The following is a 19,957-nucleotide window of genomic DNA, read 5'->3' as shown; positions in this document are numbered from 1 at the left end:
TTGTGGTTAAGCCTTCAGCAACTGTTGAGCAAAGGGTCTTGATTTAGAACCATGTATGTGTCTAGCACGTGTGCTGAACAAAGAATTTCTCAGCAGTCTTTATGATTTCACCATTATATGTTCCTTTTTCTATTTCTATACTTTTTTTTTTCTTATGACTAGTGCTGTGTATAAAAACACCCAATAAATGTGGGTGGCCACCAAGGGCCTGAGCGAGCCTTGGTCTCCCCCTCGTAATAATCATTCTGTGTGCAGTGTTCATTATCTCTGAGTCTCTGAGCATCTAGTTCTGAGGACAACAACATAAAACCAAACAAAAAAAGAAACATTAACATGTATCTTGTCTTGGCTGGAAACCTTTTGGAGCTGGAAGTGGGGTAACGCTATGTTCCAGTGTGCCCAGGCCAGTCCTAGAGTAATGCCTGGCATCGTTATTGATAGTACCCCCTCACACTCCCATGGCCCCCGTTTGGAGGCTGCGTGATAAAGGAAGCCCCAACCTCCACCCCAGTCCTGAGAGACAGGAGGCTGGCACGGCTGTGGTGCTGCACCCCCCGGGGAGAGTGCAGCGACACAAAACATGCAACAGAGACCTTTGCAAGCTAACAAGCCACAGGTTGATCAGAGGTTTTAGCGTTTTAATCATTTATTTTACATTTTAGCATGTGATAAAGCAATAAAATGATTGCTATAATAGTTCCAAGTAATTTCCATTATAGTTCATCCCATTTATTCCTGTCATTTACCTTGAGCTACTAATTAATGAAATGCTTATTTTACTTGCATGCCTAATTATGACATTCTTTTGAAGTTTTGTTGTGTGCTTGGTACTTTTTTTTTTTTTTTTTTTTTTAAAGAATAGCTGCATTCAGGGGTGGTGCCTGTGGCTCAAAGGAGTAGGGCACCAGCCCTATATACCAGAGGTGGTGGGTTCAAATCTGGCCCCGGCCAAAAACTGGGGGCGGGGGGGGGGGGGGAAGCTGTATCGAGATACAAATTATATAACATACAATTCTCACCCCTTTAAAAAAGTAGGCAGTTCAGGCCAGGTGCAGTGGCTCACTCCCGTAATCTAGCACTCTGGGAGGCTGGAGGATCCATTGAGCTCAGTAGTTCAAGACCAGCCTGAGCAAGAGTGAGACCCTATTTCTACTAAAAATATAAAAATTGTGACAGGCACCTGTGGTCCCAGCTACTTGGGAGGCTGAGGTAGAAGGATCACTCATTGAGCCCAGGCATTTGAGGTTGTTGTGTTGCATTAACACAACAGTGTTAATGCATTAACGCTGCAGCACTCTAGCCTGGGTGACATGGTGAGACTCTGTCACCAAAAAAAAAAAAAAAAGTATGCAGTTCAGTAGTAGTTCATGGAGTTGTATAGCTGTTATTAATTTCTAATTTTGGAATATTTCATTAACTTAGAAAGGAACCCCGTGTCCACTGGCAGTCACTCTCCATTCTTTCCACCCCAACCTCCAGCCACCACATACATCTATTTTCTGTTCCTGTGGATTTGCCTATTCTGTACATCTCATTGAAATAGAATTGTTCCATATGTGGTCTTTTGTGTCTGACTTCCTTAGCATAATGTTTTCAAGGCTTATCTATGTGGTAGCATGAATCAATACTCCATTTTTTATATCTATGGATATATACCACATTTTATCTGTGTGTGAGATTATAGACATTTGGCTTATTTCCACTTTTTGACCCTTATGAATGATGTTGCTGTAATCATTAATGTACAAGTTTTTGTGTGGACATGTTTTCATTTCCCTTGAGTACACACATATGTGATAGCTGAAGTACAAAGCTTTTAGTTTTGATAAAGTCCACTTTATATACTATTTCTTGTTTTACTTATAATTTTTATATCACATCTAAGAAACAATTGCCTACTTCAAAGTCATGAAGATCTACTTTTCTAAGAATTTTATTTTCTAGCTCTTAAAGTTAGGTTTATGATCCATTTTTATAAATTTTTGTGTGTGATGTGAGGTAATATTCATACATGTTTTGATCTCAAATAGTTATCTTCATGTATTTTGTCTACCTGCATAAAAATTTGTTCAAATTTCTTGAATTTTGTCTTTTGCTTTCATACTAGTATTTCGTGGTAGATGTGCTTTCTATGTGCACCTTGTTTGTAATTTACCCCAGTCTCTTCTGTATCATGGTTTGCTGTATTAACACCAGTATTCATGTCGCTGTGGTCCCAAGGCTCGCCTTTGTAGTTCTTCCGTATGTGATGTGAAACGTCATGGGCTTCTTTGTTCAATTCTGGAATAGCATAATTTTATGGACAAAATGATACATCTTCCTTCACATAAAATAACTCACCTAAAATAATGTTCAAGAGAAATGTAATGGAAGTACCTAATTTTTCTCCTTGGAAAGCCATTTTGTAGTCTGGGATTGGCAAACACAGCTGCTGTGAGGCAGACAGCCTGTCCTGTAGATGAGGAGCCCTCCTTCCCGACTGCTTCCTGGTGATTTTATCAGAATGTTCTCAAGGCAAACGGATTCTCCATGGTTCCTGGAGAATAGCACTAAGAGTTATCTACCTGGCACTGAGCTTTTGTTTGCATTCACATATAGGAGAGTGGATGCTGAGATCAGCGGCTTGTAGGCCCAGGAAGGGTGAAAATGGTATTTAGTATTCTTTAAGAAGGAAAGGCTGGAGATGGAATCTTTAAAATAAAAATTGTCATGACTCAGTGCCCCTAGCATAGTGGTTACGGCACCAGCCACACATACATTGAGGCTGGTGGGTTCAAGCCCAGCCCGGGCCTGCTAAACAACATTGACAGCTGTAACAAAAAATAGCTGGGTGTTGTGGTGGGCGCACATAGTCCCTGCTACTTGGGAGGCTGAGGCAAGAGAATCACTGAAGCCCAAGAGTTTGAGGTTGCTGTGAGCTGTGACAACACGGCACTCTACTGAGGGTGACACAGTGAAACTGTCTGAAAAAATAAAATTAATAAAAATTGTGACAAGTTTCTAATAATCTGCAGAACGTGTTTTCTTGAAACACATCTTTGTATATTTTCTTTCTTTTTTCTTGTTTTTTGGTTTTTTGTTTAGTAAGAAGGTCCAGGCCGGGTTTGAACCCACCTACCGAGGCCAGGACTGTAATCACTGAGCTATGGGCACCAAGCCTTCTTTCTTTTTATTTATTTTCTTAATTTTTTGAGACAGACTCACTCTGTCACCCAGGTTGGAGCAATCTACCTCCCTCAGTCTCCCATGTAGCTGGGACTGTCTGTGCCAGTATATCGGGCTAACTTTTCTATTTTTAGTAGAGATGGGCTCTCACTCTTGCTCAGGCTGGTCTCAAACTCCTGAGCTCAAGCCATTCTCCTGCCTCGGCATCCCAGAGTGTTAGGATTATAGGTATGAGCTACTGCACCCAGCCTGTATATTTTCTTAAAAGAAAAAATTGTCAAGGTAAAATTTCTTTAACTTGTTAGGGAGCTATAAGAGGATTGAATCATAAAGACATGTTTTACTCTTTTACTATTTTGTTCTTATTCATTATTCTAAGTGGCAGGGTGGAGGTAGCTGTATTTCTTGTCCGTCACGTACAGGGCTGGAGCTGGTGAATGGACCCAAGCCCTTGCTTCCCCCTTGAGGCCACTCTTGTCATATCTGCCATCAGTAGGTGCAGAGTTGGGGAATTGGGAGTTGTGTTTAAGGAACAGCATTCTTTCTTATCAGGCATAAGTATGTGTACATACAATCATAGGCTCCAGATGAGTTCATCTTCCTATTTTTACTTGGCATTGTAGAGCTTTTCTAATTATCTACATAAAGCGCATTGAGTGTTCTATTAAAGTGAGTGTTCCATTAAATTGCACTGAATACACTATTGTGTTTCTGGACCTGTTGACGTTTGGGATTATCTCGTGTATTTTGCTATTACAGACCACATCTTCACATGTACAGTTATTTGTGTAGGATTACCTAGTTAGAAGTAGTTACAGATTTGAGTCTGCTTTTCATAAATGTTTTTATCAATTTTATCATGTGCCGAGTTATATATGAATAAATAGTTTTTTGTAGCCTCCCTGCATTGTATTATTTTCGTCAATGTTGTTATATAGTTTTTAAGCATCTGGTAGTGGTAAGGCTTATCTTTTCATGGAAGATTGTACTTAATTTGATGCCTGTCGATGAATCTGAGTGTAAAAACTGGCACCCTCAGAAATTGATTCCTTTGCTGTTCTGAGTAGACAGTCCTTCTCAGCAGTTGTATTCATTTGCAAACTTGGGTGGAGTAGTATTCTAAGACAGATGAATGTCAGGAAGGTTCTCTCTCCTTTCCAAAGGACTTGGTTTAGCATGTCATTGTGAGCTTTTCTTTTTTCTTTTCTTTTGAGGCAGAGTCTCATTATGTCGTCCTTGGTAGAGTGCTGTGATGTCACAGCTCACAGCCACCTCCAACTCCTGGGCCCAAGCGATTGTCTTGCCTCAGCCTCCCAAGTAGCTGGGACCACAGGCGCCCACCACAGTGCACAGCCGTTTTTTTTGTTGTTGCAGTTGTCACTGTTGATTTTTAGCTGGCCCAGGCCAGGTTCGAACCCGCCAGCCTCCGTGTATGTGGCCAGCACCCTACCCACTGAGCCACAGATGCTGCCCGGTGTGAGCTTTCTTGATTTGCCTTAACTGTTGCTCTACTAAGATCAATAGTTAGTCTAAGTCAATATAGCCTTTTTTTTTTCCCCCAACGGATTCTCACTCTTGTCACCCTAGGTAGAGTACTGTGGCGTCACAGCTCACAGCAACCTCAAACTCTTGGGCTCATGTGATCCTCTTGCCTTAGCCTTCCAAGTAGCTGGGACTACAGGCACTCATCATGTCACCCAGCTAGTTTTTCTATTTTTAGTAAAGATGGGATCTTGATTGCTCAGGCTGGTCTCAAACCCCTGAGCTTGGGTGATCCACCCGCCTTGCTTCCTAGAGTGCCAGGATTACAGGCATGAGCCACAGTGCCCTGCCTAAATCAATATAGTTTTATTACAGAAAATGTGAGTATTGAGAGAAACAACCCACTAACAAAGCTGCTGTTCACTTGCTTTGCATCTTCATGGGCATTTTTTAAAAATCAGTCTTATGATTGTCTGTGGAACATAGTTTTGATTCTGTTCTCATATGTTGTACCGTATGATATTCCCTCATATTATTAAGTGATATGAAATAATATCAAGCTGATGTACCTTGGTTTTTAAAAAAAAAATCATTATTCGGCATTTGTAATTTTGCAAGTATGTAAAATTTTGCATTGAGTATATTTGGAAGGTAAAGTTGAGAGTGTCAGAATGTCACTCTCTCAGGCTAGATTCCTAGTACTGGAATTCCTGGGTTAGAGGGACCACCTAGACTTCCTTCTTACAGAGACTATTTCCTTCCAGGGGAAGTCCCTTCCCACCTCTACGACTGCAGATCTGACCTCCCATCTGGAAGCCGTGCTTAACATTTCCTCAGTCCCTCACATTGGAGCTAGAACCTTATTTTATACCTAACCCCTTCAATTAGAACTAATACTTTACACAGAATCCTGTGCACAGTGTGATTGCAACCCCTAAACCATCTGTAAGAACGTCCATGGAAAGCGTATCAGCAAAAGGAAAGAGCGATTGTGGGGTAGGATAGGAGGTTATTTCTCCTTTTGTTTTTGTTATTTTCTGCAATGTTCTTTTGATTTTGTTAACAATTTTTAAAAGAGGAGAGTGTTTCCAAATTCACTTGAATAACTGGGTGAAATGACCAGGCCTCCTGAGAAGACTCTCTTGTGAGCACAGCACTGATTCTCAGCTGATGCATATCATGAAAAACACTCACCTTGTTAGTTCAGTTATGGCAGGTGGTGGGGGGTGGTTGTTTGAGGTTGCCTCTCAGGTACTCTGAGACCTTGGCTGCCTGTGGCTCGCACCCTGCAGTGTGGCTTGAGAGGTGGCTGTAATGGGGAACACCATCTATCCTCAGAACCGTCCAAGTGGTTTCCAGAAAGCCCTCTGTACGGACAAGGGTGGGATCTCCTGTGAAAATCTTGAATAGGCAGGGGGAAGTGATCTATTCTTAATGAAAGTTATCTTGACCTTTTAACGGTTTGACTTAAAAATAACTTTTTTGTGCATTATGAAAAGGACCATTATAATTCATAGGCCACTTAACTATAGTTTGTTGTTCTGTTAGTCAAAGTTTCCTATAACTTACACTTTGTAAATGAGTTAAATGCAGCTAACACATTTGGCAAAGTATTATTTTAAAGTCTACAAATTAAAACTGAAGCTGTTCGGTTACACTAGCCGCATTGCTAGTGCCCAGCAGCCACATTTTGCTAGCTGCTGCCATATGGAGCAGTACACATCTCTAATACATCTCTGCCATCACAGAATGTTCTCTTTGGGAGGTGTGGCCTTGGAGCCACATGTGGCTTTCTGGATCATTGAATGTGGCCTTCTTACTGAATCCAAATTTTATATAACAAATCCTTTTAATAAAGTTTGGATTCAGTTGAGGAGCCACACTTGGGGATCTAGCGGTCCACATGTGGCCTTGAAGCTTGCAGGTTCCCCACCCCTAGAAGACTTTCAGATAGCTTTTTCTGGGCACGTCTGCAAATTGCAAAAATTTGCACTTCAACCCCAAGTTGAAGTGAGAGTGGCTGTCTCAGCCTTTAGAAATGAAAATCTTCTGGACATAATTAAGCTCTATTGACGTCTGCCAGGCTTATTTGAAATATGACACAGGTATGCTTACATTTAATGATCATTGCTTAGGGGGGAAATGCCTTTGTTGTTGTCATAAAGTGTTGAGCAGGTAGATTGTGTGCCTCCTTGAAAAGAACCTGGCTGGACCAACAATGGGAAACAGGAACTTGGAGCTCTTTTTGACGTTGGTGTGTTTCTTCCCTGTAGGAGAACTGCGGCACATCACCAAGCTGAAGCCCTGGAGCCTCTTTGATGTGCTTGTGGAAAAGTACGGCTGGCCCCATGAAGATGCTGCGCAGTTTACAGATTTCCTGATTCCGATGTTAGAAATGGTTCCAGAAAAACGAGCCTCAGCTGGTGAATGCCTTCGGCATCCTTGGTTGAATTCTTAGCATATTCTACCAATATAGCATTCTGAGCTAGCAAATGTTCCCAGTACATTGGACCTAAACGGTGACTTTCACTCTTTATCAGGATTACAAGTGAGCTGGCTTCATCCTCAGACCTTTATTTTGCTTTGAGGTACTGTCGTTTGACATTTTGCCTTTTGTGCACTGTGGTCCTGGGGAAGGGTAGTCTTTTGTCCTCAGCTAAGTAGTTTACTGACCATGTTCTTCTGGAAACAATAACATGTCTCTAAGCATTGTTTCTTGTGTTGTGCGACATTCAAATATCACTTTTTTTGAACGAAAAATACTTTCCCCTTTGTGTTTTGGCAGGTTTTGTAACTATTTATGAAGAAATATTTTAGCTGAGTACTATATAATTTACAATCTTAAGAAATTATCGAGTTGGAACCAAGAAATAGCAAGGAAATGTACAATTTTATCTTCTGGCAAAGGGACATCATTCCTGTATTATAGTGTATGTAAATGCACCTGTAAATGTTAATTTCCATTAAATATGGGATGGGGACTCAAATTTCAGAAAAGCTACCAAGTCTTGAGTGCTTTGTAGCCAAAGTTGCATGTAGCAGACTTTAACTGCTCCAAGGAGTTGTGCAAACTTTTCATTCCATAATAGTCCTTTTACATTGGATTTTAAACAGAGTGGCTCTGGGTTACAAGATGTCATTCCCTGTATGACACTTTAAAGGAAGAAAAGACATGCTTCTCATTCTGAAATACGCATTATAATTCAGCAGTCCCGTTCATATTTTTGCATATTTTTAAAGAAAAAGCAATTTCCCTTTAAAAATGTGATGGCCTGGTACCATGTGGTGTTGCTTCCTCCAAGCATTGTAAGTTAAACTTGATGTAGATTAAATTGGACAAGAGAAACATGTTCAGTGTGTGGAATGAAAAAAATTATATATATTTTTGGAAAAGCATGATGGTGTTTATCTAAAACACAAGGTATGGTCTATGCAGATCACAGTGCAGTGGGCAGAACGCTCTTCAGCTCCAAGTTACAGTGTCCACGTTCATTGCATAGGCGACTTTATGTGTGGCTACGACAAACTTTACAAGCTTTTTCATTGTCTTTCCATGAATTGAAGTTGAGAAAATGATTTTCCCTTTGCAGGTTGTACACAGTTTTGTTTATGCATTTCCTAAAAATTGTAGAATCCAGGACACAAACCATAGTAGGCAATACAATTTTAGAATGTAATATATAGAGGTATATTTAGCCTCTTTTAGAAGTCAGTGGATTGAATGTCTTTATTTTGAATTTTACATTCATTAAGGTGCCTCGCTTTTTGACTTTGTCCATTAACATTTATCCATATGCCTTTGCAATAACTAGATTGTGAAAAGCTAACAAGTGTTGTAACAATAATCCATTGTTTGAGGTGCTTGCAGTTGTCTTAAAAATTAAAGTGTTTTGGTTTTTTTTTTTTCAGACATTGCCTTGGTCATTGCCCTGTATTTGAACATTTGTTATCAGTGTAGTGTCACCTAAACTAAAAGCAAGTACCAACATTCCTGTTGGAGCAAATGCAGTTGCAGAACATGCATTAAGGGTTATTATAAGGAAATATTTTATTTTTTAAGGGCAAAACGGGTTTAAGAAAGATGCTATAGAAGCAATTTGCTATTTGGAATTTCAGTGATCTCTTCATGTTTCATCAAAAATATACTAATTGCATTTTGTTTGAGCATTGCAAATTTTCCTTTTTTAACAGCATTCACTATGAGGGAGCAAGACACATAATCCTTTTAGGAAATAGTATTATATCACATATCGCTGAGGTAGAATATACCATTCATTCATTTCATTATGAAACATGCACGGTAAATTTTTTTAATGAGGTTATGGGTTACATGTAGAGTCTGTGACAGGTGGTGGCTGCATACCAGTGTACTGTCCATGATTTCCATAGGAAAGGGTCATAAAAAACCAGAGCACATTTATTTCTTCTCTTAAGTATGTAAGAATTTTTACCAGGGAATGAAATAGGTAATTTTAGCTCATGTAGGAAAATAAACTAGATTAATTATGAATTTCTAAGGGTGACCCTTATGATAGAACAGCCTAACTAGTTTACAATATAGAAACAATTGGTCTAGAAGGAACATACATTTATGTCAGACATACCGTTTCCCCAAAAATAAGACATCCTCCGAAAATAAGACCTACTTACAGGAAAGGTAAGATGTCCCCTGAAAATAAGACCTAGCGCATATTTGGGCACACACCTTAAAATAAGACACTGTCTTATTTTCGGGGAAACCGGGTAGTATGGTTTTAGCCGATTCTTGGTGGCCTGTTGATAAAGAATGCATATAAGCTAAATGAGAACCACTGGTTATGCTGAACATTATAACCAGCTCAGTGACTTTAGTTGAATGTCCTGTCTTTTCCTTTCTCTAGTCCATGTGACGTCTTCATGGAAAATGACAAGCAGTGGATGATGTGTGTGATTATAGCAGATTCAGAGAAGCTGGCTGTCTGGAAATTGGCAGACAGAGAAAGAGTGGATATAAGAGCTCCAAAAAGGCATAAACTTTTTAGGTGAAAATTGATTTACTAACTTGCTTCTTATACTTGTACCATTCATAACTAGTTAACAGGATAAAGGATGAACACTTCCATTGGAGAACTTCAGTCCACATTATTTCTTACATGCTACTTTTGGTAATATCCTTTTTCAAAAAGTCAAGAGATTCATATTAGGTGCTGCAGTTTGCACAAAACTTATACATATTTGTGTAGTAGGCAAATTTAAAACTGAGGGACTTAAAATGCTTAGGATAGTCCTTGCTAGTTAGCTTTATTCGATGTGTGAAACTATCAGGGGATAGAAGATGTAAAGACATTTCTTCGTGAATGTTTTTTAGTGACTACCATACGTGGATGTTTGACAAGTCAAGGATGGCAAAGTTGACCCATGTTCTTCTAAAAGTTGAAGTTGATTAGGATTGAGCCCTTATACGAGCTGCATTAATGCCCCATTAGTCAATTTTCAAAAGGAAATGGGAATTAAAAGTATAAAACACGACTTAAATTACTACCAAAATCTCATTCATTTTTAAGTGTTTACTTTTTTCTCTGATGCACAAAATTTATATACTGTGCCAAATTATGTCAAGTAACTGGATGATGAAAACGTTATTAATAAACAGTGTCGTTACTATTGAATATACTTAAATCCTCCTGAGAGGTAAATGACAAAGACTAGGAATTTTTTATTTTCCCCTAATTTTAAATATCCTTTTTTACTTTTGCAATAAAATGTTCACTTGAGAGGCCATTTTCATTTCACTTGAGAGATCTAAGGATAATGCCTTTTCCTTTAGTTTTGTATACCCAATACAAATTTAAAGAAAGATTATTTCCTACGAGTTTTAAGAAAACCATAGCTAGATTTTAAAGTTTTCAAAATAATTGAATAATCAGTAGGACATTTCAGGCATATCCTAAAATGTATAAATTAAATATTCCTGTGGTTTAGGCAAACTACTTATATTTTTAAACAGTTGTAAATTATAATTTAAGTGTATCATGCAATGCATTAGTTGTCTGGATTTGTTCTGTATGATGTCAGATACTAAGTGATGCAGCATGACTTTTAAAATAGTTTTCAACATGGCTCTTGCAAAAATGGCAAGTAAGAACCATTACAGGAACAACCCCCTACTGCCTCCTACGGAAGGCTTCTTATAAATTGTATTTGAAAACTATAACTTTTGTAGAAACACACAGACCCGATCTTAGAAGTTGTACAGGACAATTTGGTAAAACTGACATAATTGTGATTTATTAACATGAATTAAAATGCCCAACCAGTGCTTCAATGTGACAGTATATTTAAAATAAAGAAATTAAAGATCATATACTGTACTACTTTTCACAAAGATCACACAGTTTTGCAAAAGACTTGTCATATGTACAATGCTTATATATGAGAAAAGCTATAAGCAATTATATACGCAAAAGAAATGCAGTATTTACAGTTTGTCAGGTGACGTTAGAGATCATCTATACATTAAATTACATTTTGCTTGCAAATAACCGATAAAACAAAATGAGCCATGTCCACACCAAACTATAAAAATTGTATTGCGTTTTTATACCTAAGATGCACTCACAGAACTGCTGATAGGAAAAAAAAGAAAATCTTCATAGTGCCAATACTTAGCTGTGTACTTAATGCATACGTATAAAATAATATAGAAAAAGTTCACTAAAGGAATTTAACTGCAACAAGAAAATTTAAAGATCATGTAGCATCAAATCTACTGCCAGAAAAACTGCTGGAATGTTCACTTACAAAATAAAGATATCTAATACTGTCTTAACAGCACGTTTTGAAAGGAATTTTAAAAAGCAAAAATGGGAAAAAAATACAATGAAAAGAGCACTGGTGTTTTTTTATACAAAGTTTCATGTACAAGCTTTTAAAAAGTACCTTAACAGGTACATATGAAATATACAGTTTATCTTACAGAACATTTTAAAAAATGTTTTTGGAGTCCATTTTAATGCCACCCTGAACCATGGTAATTGTTCTGAAATGTTGGTGGCACCTGTGCTCTGTGAATTGGAATCTGTCCAGGCACTGGAGATGCCTGCTGAGGTCCTTGAACCCCATGTGGCAGGGCCACAGAGCCAGGATGAGGACAGAACCCTGAAGCAGTAGGTGTTGGAATACTGTTTAGTCCTTGGGGCTGGAGATGAGGACCTGCGACAGGTAATGGACAATGTGGCCCTGTTCCAGAAGGCTGGTGCTGGGGTCCCGGTCCCAAAGTGGTATGGTGTGTAGCTTGTGAGGGATATGGTGGTACAGCTGGATGAGCACTTGAAGGAAAAAGTGGAGGTCCTTGATGAGGTGGGTGGTGTAAGGCTTGACCCGATGTGGTGTGATGCCCAGAAGCCAAAACGCTGGAAGGTGGAGGGGGAGGGGGAGGTGGGGGTGCTGAATTTACAACATGCTGGTGTTGTGCTTGTAGACCTTGGAGTCCTGTGGAAGGATGGGGTGGGGGATGGTGATGAGGGGCAGGACCAGGAGGGGGTGGGGGCGGTGGCAAGTGGTGTCCAGCAGTTTGAGAATGAATATGTGACCCAGGGGTGACAGCATGAACAGGCCCTACTACATGTGCTACAGAATGTTGCTGATGGGAATTGGGCTGCTGTACCAGGTGCGGTCCTGGAGCAGGTGGTGGGGGAGGAGGGGGTGGGACAACAGCAGCAGAGGACTGATGGTGAATGGGAGGGTTCTGAGAGGGCAAAAAATGCCCTGGAGTAACATGGTGGCCTGGAACTGTTTGCTGGCTTGTGGTGCCAGGAAGTGCTTGATTTGGTCCTGATGTAAACACAGTTTGTTGAGAAAGACTACCTTTGAGCTGATTATAATTTTGAAAGTTTGCAGAGGGCTGCTGGTTTTGATAATAAGAGGAAGAAGTGGGAGGCGGAGGAGGTGGAGGGGGCGGAGCCGTGCTGTTCAGACTTTGTTGGTTAAACTGACTGTATGTTGCTGAAGATTGTCCTGAGGGTGTCTGTGTAAATAACGCTCCAGAAGTTGCCTGCTGAGTACTGGCTTGAAGGTTCTGTGTTGCTGGATAAAAATTTCTCTGAGGCTCTCGCTGAGGTGTTCCAACTTGAGGTGACTGTGAATGATGAGGCCTGTACGGAGATCCTAGCTGCTGTGAAGGAGGCTTTGGTGACAGGTAACCATGCTGTACAGGTGTATGGGGTGTAGATGACTTTGGAGGATTTTCTACATGAGGGGATGGAGGACAGTGCATCTTGGCTGGTGTAGAAGGCAGTTTCTGTGAAAGTTGCTCAGATGAACTGCGAACATGTGGCTGAGGAGGATGATTCTTTGAAAGTGCTTGGGGGTTATTTGATAGCTGTTTTTGTTGGAGCTCTGTTTTTAGGTGGACACTGTTCTCGGCTTCTGATACAGTGACTGTTGCCTCCCAATGGGAATCTGGTTTTGTGAGTATTTTCCCATGTGCTTGCGTAGGAAGTACAGGTCCTGGTGAACCAGGCTATGAAAAGAAAACAAGTCCTGTAAGTTGTATTCATATAAACTTAAGAAACATTTTAGGTACTTTAAGGCTTATATTTCTTACTGATATTGAATATTGTTTCTTGTATAGGTTTGAGAAGTTAGAGACTTGGAATGTTGAAGGTCAGTTTTTGTTTTTTTTCACAGTTAAAACAAGTTCTGATAATGAGCTTAAATTAACTTTTATTTAAGACAAGTTGGGGAAGTAATGGCCTTTAAAATTTAGACTGCCTTTCGCCTTTCCCCCCGAAAGCTATAAAACCTGTTTTTAAACCTTATTCTGAAAGAACTCTAGTAACCTTAAACATTTAGTAAATTACATAATTAAAATGTCTGCACCCAACCCAAGGATAAATTGGTTTGGGTAAATAAACCTGCTCCCTCAAACCATTTTGATTTTAATCACCTTTTCATTTTCCTTATACACTGTTCTAATCCAAGTGTAAGACCATTTAATATCTAGAATAAAAAAATCAATCTCAGATTCTTCATCTTTAGTTTCTAATGATATGCATGCCAAATCAAACTGATGGATCTTCATGAACCAGGACGGAGATAACCATTCCTTTAAATTGGTATCACCTAACCTTTTGCTTTTGGCTAATGAATTGGCTAATCAAGTATTTCATGTAAAGGCTATGAATTTCTTAGACACCACTAGAATAGAGGTGGAACTTTAGGAGAAGATGTAAGCTATTAATGTATTCTTAGAAAACTTATATGTTTACTCAAAGTTGTCCATCACAGTTCACTGAAGAGAGGATGCAAAAAGCAGTAAAGTAGTAAAACACAATTGAGCATGTAACAGAAAAAGTGTCCAGAAATCACAAACTGATACTTGATATAGCAGAGTCATTATTATCATCTTTTCTGAATAGCCACATCCAAATGTCAGTGTTAGGATTACCTTGCTCATTTTTGAAGGACTTTTACAAGTACTTTGAGAAGTATCTGGGGATGGACATTCACTTGTAGTTGTGGGTTCTGGATTTTCAGGATCAGGGTCTGTAAAGCATAAGAAGTCTATAGTAAATACAAAAATTACATGATAAATACAATGCAATGCACATTCTATCATTTGAACTAACTTGTTATAAAGGTTTTCTTTTTTCTGATGTAGAAAGATGTTTCAAATAATAACCATGATAGGTCATTTGCTTACTGACCTTCCATAAGTTCACTGAAAGAAGGGACTGGGCCCTTAGCTTGCAACTGGGGAATGTGATTTGAATGAGATGAAGGTGAAGACTGAACATGACTCGGTGAACATGAGACACAGGGTGATTCTCCCCCTAGAGATGAAGCAGAGCAGACCCAAAGAGAACATTAGAGTTGCAAAGAACGAGGATGCAGAGTGATTAACTGACTATACTTTTTGGTGAAGGAACAAGCTTACTTACCACTATCTTTATCTTTCCGGTGATCACTGAGAAGCAAAGCTCTCTGATAACTCCTTTCTCTCACTTGTTCCACTGAAGTTGAGGCAGTCCTTTAAAACAAAATCACATCATCCTCAATTCAAAGAAGCTACTGCCAGCTAGATTAATTTTTTGTCCCTGGACGGTCATCTCCTCAGACCAAGGCTTTTACTCTATTAGGAAAATACTTTGGTGTTAAGCTTTGAAAATAGCTAATCTTATCTTGCACACCACCCCCCAAACTGAGATGTTATCCTTATCCCCACTTAACTGAAGAACTTAATCAGTCTGAATTGATCTGTTTCCAACAATTCTTGGTGAAAACAAGGGAGGAATAGAAGATAGTGCATTCCGGTTACTAGAGGCACCAAAACATGCCCGGGATAAACTGTGTCAGGCTTGTAAGCTCTCAAGTGGAAGGGACCAAGGATCATAGCCAATGTGCCTCTATCTTTGCCAAAACCCATCCTATATGCAGCTTCTTCTATTCCTTTTAAAGAAACATTTTAAAGAAATTTTGCAGGATTGGTTGTTCCTGATAAAACTTCTCTGGAGGAGAAATTAGCATGGAAACTGTGAATAAATTATCAAGGAATAAACACAATGCACCTTCAGCAACACTGGCAATATACAGCTGGTTTAAAACCCTATTAGCAGAGAGAATCTTTTAAAATTATGACCACAAAACACTATCCTCTTAAGCCTTGGAAGAACAACAAATTGGAAGGCTAGTTCATAAAACAAAAGCTTGTTCTTTCCAAAGTAGCAAATTTCCAAACAGACTTACCACTGAACTTCTGGTTCATTCTTCTCACTGGCAGAAGCTTCTTTAACAGGACAGTTATTGCTGGTTTCTTCAGAAGCAGCATTATAAACTGTAGCTGGTGTTGGTAAAGGTAGGCTAGCAGTGTTTTCTACCTGCTCCCCAGTTTCACTACCGTTGGCACATGCATCACCATTGTTGCTGAAGTTGCTACTTGCATGAGGTGATACACTAACGAGTGGAAAGTTTTCTGTCTTAGAGCCACTTTTCCTAGCTTCACGTTGTCTCTTACGGTATTCTAATAGAGAAACCTTAAGCAAGAAAGACAAGAGAAAGCAAACCTTTTATTCTTGTTTATATGTCAGAACCAATCCATTTTTTTTCTAAAGAGAATTACTATAATTTGCGTAAGGAAATTATATTAAAAAATTTGATTCTGAATAAATAATAATTAACAATTACCAAATGCCTACTGTATGCCAGGCATTGTACTTAGAAGATTTACATATATTATCTCATTTAATCCTCACAACAACCCTATGAAATAGGTATATTATCATCCCCATTTTACAGATGAGGAAATTGAGTAACTCACTCACTCAAGGTCACACAGCTGGTGAGTGTTGGAGCCGGGATTCGAACCTAGGTCTTACTTGAAAGCCCGTGCTCTTTCCACTATACTACATTGCTTCCCACAAAGTTGCCAACTGGACTCTGTTACAAAAATTAAAAGCACACATCACTAAAATTCTTTGACTTGCAAAGCATTAAGCCTACTAACAAATAAAATACGTATATATAGTTTCTCCCATTTTTCTGAAATAAGGCATTCTGAACATTTGAGTATGTCTGGTAATGGTGATTAATCAAGAATTCATTTAATATATGCTTATCCATTAGAATATTAGTATACTTTCCAAAATACCCATGGCTTAAATGCAGTAGACATTATGGGTTAGAGAAAAGGCATTTCTTCTACACAAGACTGCCTATTCTATGTAAAATAAAGACAGTAACAAAAATAATTCAAGTCTGTTTTTCGGTTAGGGAGTGCTTATTTTCAAAAGTTACTCTTATGGTGAGTAAACCCTGTAAGTCCTATATTATTAGAATTTTTTTTATTTTTCTATGAACATTTTCTAATGGAATAATGGCAAAGGGTTTAAATATATACACACATAAAATTTAGCTTGAATAAATTAAGGAATGCCTTATGTAATACATATAACTACCAATTACCCTCAGTAATTGAAAAAAAAAAATTAAAAGGACTATAAATTGTAACCTTTTTCTTTTGTGGTGGATTCTGGGGTGTGCAACTCCCGTCGATCAAATTGTCATTAACAGTCCGTCCAAAACCAGATACAAGCCCATCTTCGGAAGTACAAAACACAGTTGTTTCCATAAACATGCCTCTAGTATCATCCTGCATCAGGCACTTTGACTCACTTATTCGGAAGCCTCCTCCAACCTCTAACTGATGTGAGGGTGTCAGGTCCCTCAAGTTGGAGTTCACTGAGAAGTTAACTCCTGTTCTGTCAGGACTCTTTACCCAGGAAGAATATATTGTGCCCCGTCCGGAGTGAGTCGAGTCCAGTTGGTTGTTAGGCTCATTCCTGTCATGTGCAGGCATCTCCATGGTTTTATGTAAGGCGGTCGGCTCAACTGCATCCAGTCCCAGTTGAAGGTCTGACCCAGGTTCCTTTTCTCCAGGACACTGCCTGCTGACTTCAGTCCTACTTCTAGGACTGGTATAACCAATAGTCTTTATTTCTTGCAGACCCAGGTCGGTTAAATTAGAATTTCGAAAAGGCCCCAGTGTTAACACAGTTGAAGATCTGTCATATCCCTGTTTAAAGAATTTTTTTTTAAAAAATTACACACATAACATTGTGATAGTATTTCAAAATCTACCAGTAAGTTAAGCAAAATAATAGTAATAGGAAAAAATAACCAATTCACCCTTTTGGGGGGTGACTTCTTACCTCTTGACTATAAGTGCGTCTCTTTATTTCTGGAGAACTTTCTGGGGAAGAAATATTCTAAATAAAAGAATAATTAGAATTGAAAATTAAAATACACAAATCCAAAATAACCATAGAAAATGAAAACAAAATGAGAAACTATGTAGACTTTGGTTTTAGACTCATCCCTATTTTATTTCTATTCCTCAAATAATTTGAGGTCAATTTGATACACACATACACTCCTTTAGTCTGCTGTGTATATCAGTAACATAAAAGTTCGGCTTGTATTAGTAAAAGTATTTAGTCTGCTGTGTATATCAGTAAGATAAAAGTTAAGTTCATATTAGTAAAAGTTAAAGCACTGAAATTCATATGAAAATGTATTCCCAATTTTTTCTTTTAATAACTTAAAAACTTTTTTCCTACTCTCAGTATACTACTGGATTGGGGGTAAAATAGAGCTCTTAAGGAAACCCCACCCCCAGGAGTGAAATTTTTTCGTTGACTATCTCACCTCAAAGTGCATGGTATTTCCTGGTGTACCAGGAGTTACTGGGGTAACTGGTGAATATATGGGTTTATAACCATTTCTACAAGTTTCATCATCCGATTTTATCCGTGGAGGAGTGGCAAATGATGGGTCCATAGGAGTAACATCTGTGTGAGTTGGTGTAGCATACGGTGAAGGAGTAGGTGTGGAAGTTTCTGAATAAGCAGAATCTAGCAACTGATAAAGTCTTCTTTTTTTTAGTGGTGTAGTTAAATCTGTTGGTGAAATAATAATCTGTAAGAAATTGTACTGCTGGTAGTTTTGCTACAATGTATAATATGTTACATTCTGGGAAAGATAAAATATCAACAATAGTAATTATGATATACTTTTATCACAAATCTAAATTTCAAGGTATAAGAAAATGGTACTAACATGAAGTAATCTCTTCACCCCAAAACAAGTTAATTTTATTGTTGGAAAGCATCATCTTCCTTTTAGGCCTCAGGGTCTCAGAGAAATTTTACAAGTACTGATGTTTCTTTAACTGATTTCTAAAAGTCCTTTTGAATCTGTTTAAAAAGCAGCCAGCCAAAAAAAAAAAAAAACCCAATAAAAACAAGGCCTTTAAAAATTCCATCATAAACCCCAATGCACATGATATTGCAAACTGTCATCTTCATCCAAAGCATTTGGAGGACAGAAGATAAAATACATCAAACAGTGTGCTTCCCTTCTAAAGTGCCTAAGTAAACTATGCCTGTTACAAAAGCTATGTATACATCCAGCCATGTTTCTCACACTAAATCAACAATGAAAAGAAACTCTACCTGGAAGGGAACAGCTATCATTTAATAGTAGTGGACTTTTATTTTCACCATTGACTGTCGGACTTCTGGATCTTTCTTGACAGGGTGAATTAAATCTGTATAAAATTGCTGAATTTTCTTCTTCTAGAGCTTGTTTCAACCATCTCTGAATAACATAGAATATAAATAAACAGGAATCAGTTTGAAATTGTTTATATATCCTGTTAATGCAGAGCTGATCGCAAAAGCATTTTACTACCAGGAATAGTAGTGGTAGTAAAGAATGAGAGTGATATTTGCCTCATCTTAAAATTTGTATATCCAAAGAAAAGTTTACCTTCTTGCATGAACCGGAAATGTTTTCAGTAGGTTCTTTTCTTCTCCTTTTTTCTGAAAGGAATGGTGAAGTAAATCTAATATAATGCTTAGGAGTAGAGTATACATGGGGGCTGTAAGCGAGACCTGGTAAAGAATTGAGCTGTGTAGCTAACACTTCAGGATCTGTAGTTATACGCAGAGGCCTTTCTGAAAGGCTATCTGAAGGTTTTCCCGTCTTCTCATTTTTCTCACTTAACCATTCATTGACCAAGTGCTAGAGAAAAGAAAAATTTGGATCATTATAAATGTAATTACACAGATTATCCTATTGAGTATTCTAATACAAGATTTGAAATTGATACTTTATCTAAAATGATAAACTGGGTAATTTAAGTCATTCATGTGTTGTCCAAAAAACAATATTTCATTCTACATTTCCTTGGTTATCTGTTATTCTGAAATATTTTATCCATTATTTTATACAAACAAAACTCCTGGTTGCTTTTATAAAATTCATATTACAAAAAGAGACTACAACTTTTTAATATAGTAAAAACTTGGGAGATATCACTGCCATTTTATTAAATACAAACACTAAATTTAGGTCTGTTGTTTCTATTATGAGATGCTTAACCTATTAGAAAAATCTGATTTTAAGCAGTTTTTCTGCCTTATCTACCCATCAAAATCTGCTGGAGATGAGGTCAATGTACACAATATATTAAAAAAAGAACTGTCAGCACTGACGATCACTGATTTAAGGGGTTCTAACTATCTCTTAAAATTCCTACCCTTTGAATATTTACATAGTCCTTTTCTTAATCCTGTTGATTCTTTGATCTACAAGGCACATAATTAAATCTTTACTAGCTATATGAATAAAATAAAAATTTCTACTCACTTTTAATTAAAAAAAACTATTAACATTTTCTGTAAGGGCATTTATATCTGTATCTCGTCAAATAATAGGATTTTAAATTCTTATCATAATGTAATTTATAGAAAATGTTGAAAAATTAGTGTGT

General features: G+C 38.0%; 2 protein-coding genes across 15 annotated transcripts in view; one reads left to right on the top strand and one right to left on the bottom strand.

The window, feature by feature from the left end:
• Positions 1-8,557, top strand: part of SRPK2 (SRSF protein kinase 2) — a 256,312-nt gene extending 247,755 nt beyond the window's left edge. For all 11 annotated transcript variants that reach the window (XM_053553488.1, XM_053553495.1, XM_053553491.1 and 8 more), the window contains one exon: positions 6,921-8,557. In XM_053553488.1, coding sequence (XP_053409463.1) covers positions 6,921-7,105 — 185 coding nt within the window. In that variant the 3' untranslated portion in view covers positions 7,106-8,557. The remainder of the gene's footprint in view (positions 1-6,920) is intronic.
• Positions 8,558-10,892: 2,335 nt separating this feature from the next.
• KMT2E (lysine methyltransferase 2E (inactive)) overlaps positions 10,893-19,957 on the bottom strand; it is a 109,371-nt gene continuing 100,306 nt past the window's right edge. For 3 of the 4 annotated variants that reach the window (XM_053553482.1, XM_053553483.1, XM_053553485.1), the window contains 10 exons: positions 18,952-19,206; positions 18,636-18,780; positions 17,830-18,080; positions 17,334-17,390; positions 16,634-17,197; positions 15,373-15,659; positions 14,568-14,656; positions 14,334-14,459; positions 14,075-14,172; positions 10,893-13,147 (listed from right to left, as the gene is read on the bottom strand). In XM_053553482.1, the coding sequence (XP_053409457.1) occupies positions 11,636-13,147; positions 14,075-14,172; positions 14,334-14,459; positions 14,568-14,656; positions 15,373-15,659; positions 16,634-17,197; positions 17,334-17,390; positions 17,830-18,080; positions 18,636-18,780; positions 18,952-19,206 (3,384 nt within the window). In that variant the 3' untranslated portion in view covers positions 10,893-11,635. The remainder of the gene's footprint in view (positions 13,148-14,074; positions 14,173-14,333; positions 14,460-14,567; positions 14,657-15,372; positions 15,660-16,633; positions 17,198-17,333; positions 17,391-17,829; positions 18,081-18,635; positions 18,781-18,951; positions 19,207-19,957) is intronic. The other variant, XM_053553484.1, reaches the window with a different exon arrangement.

Source organism: Nycticebus coucang, chromosome 11 (assembly GCF_027406575.1).
Source record: "Nycticebus coucang isolate mNycCou1 chromosome 11, mNycCou1.pri, whole genome shotgun sequence".
In the NCBI taxonomy this organism is placed as follows: Eukaryota; Metazoa; Chordata; class Mammalia; order Primates; family Lorisidae; genus Nycticebus; species Nycticebus coucang.
This window is presented reverse-complemented; position numbering and strand designations above follow the sequence as displayed.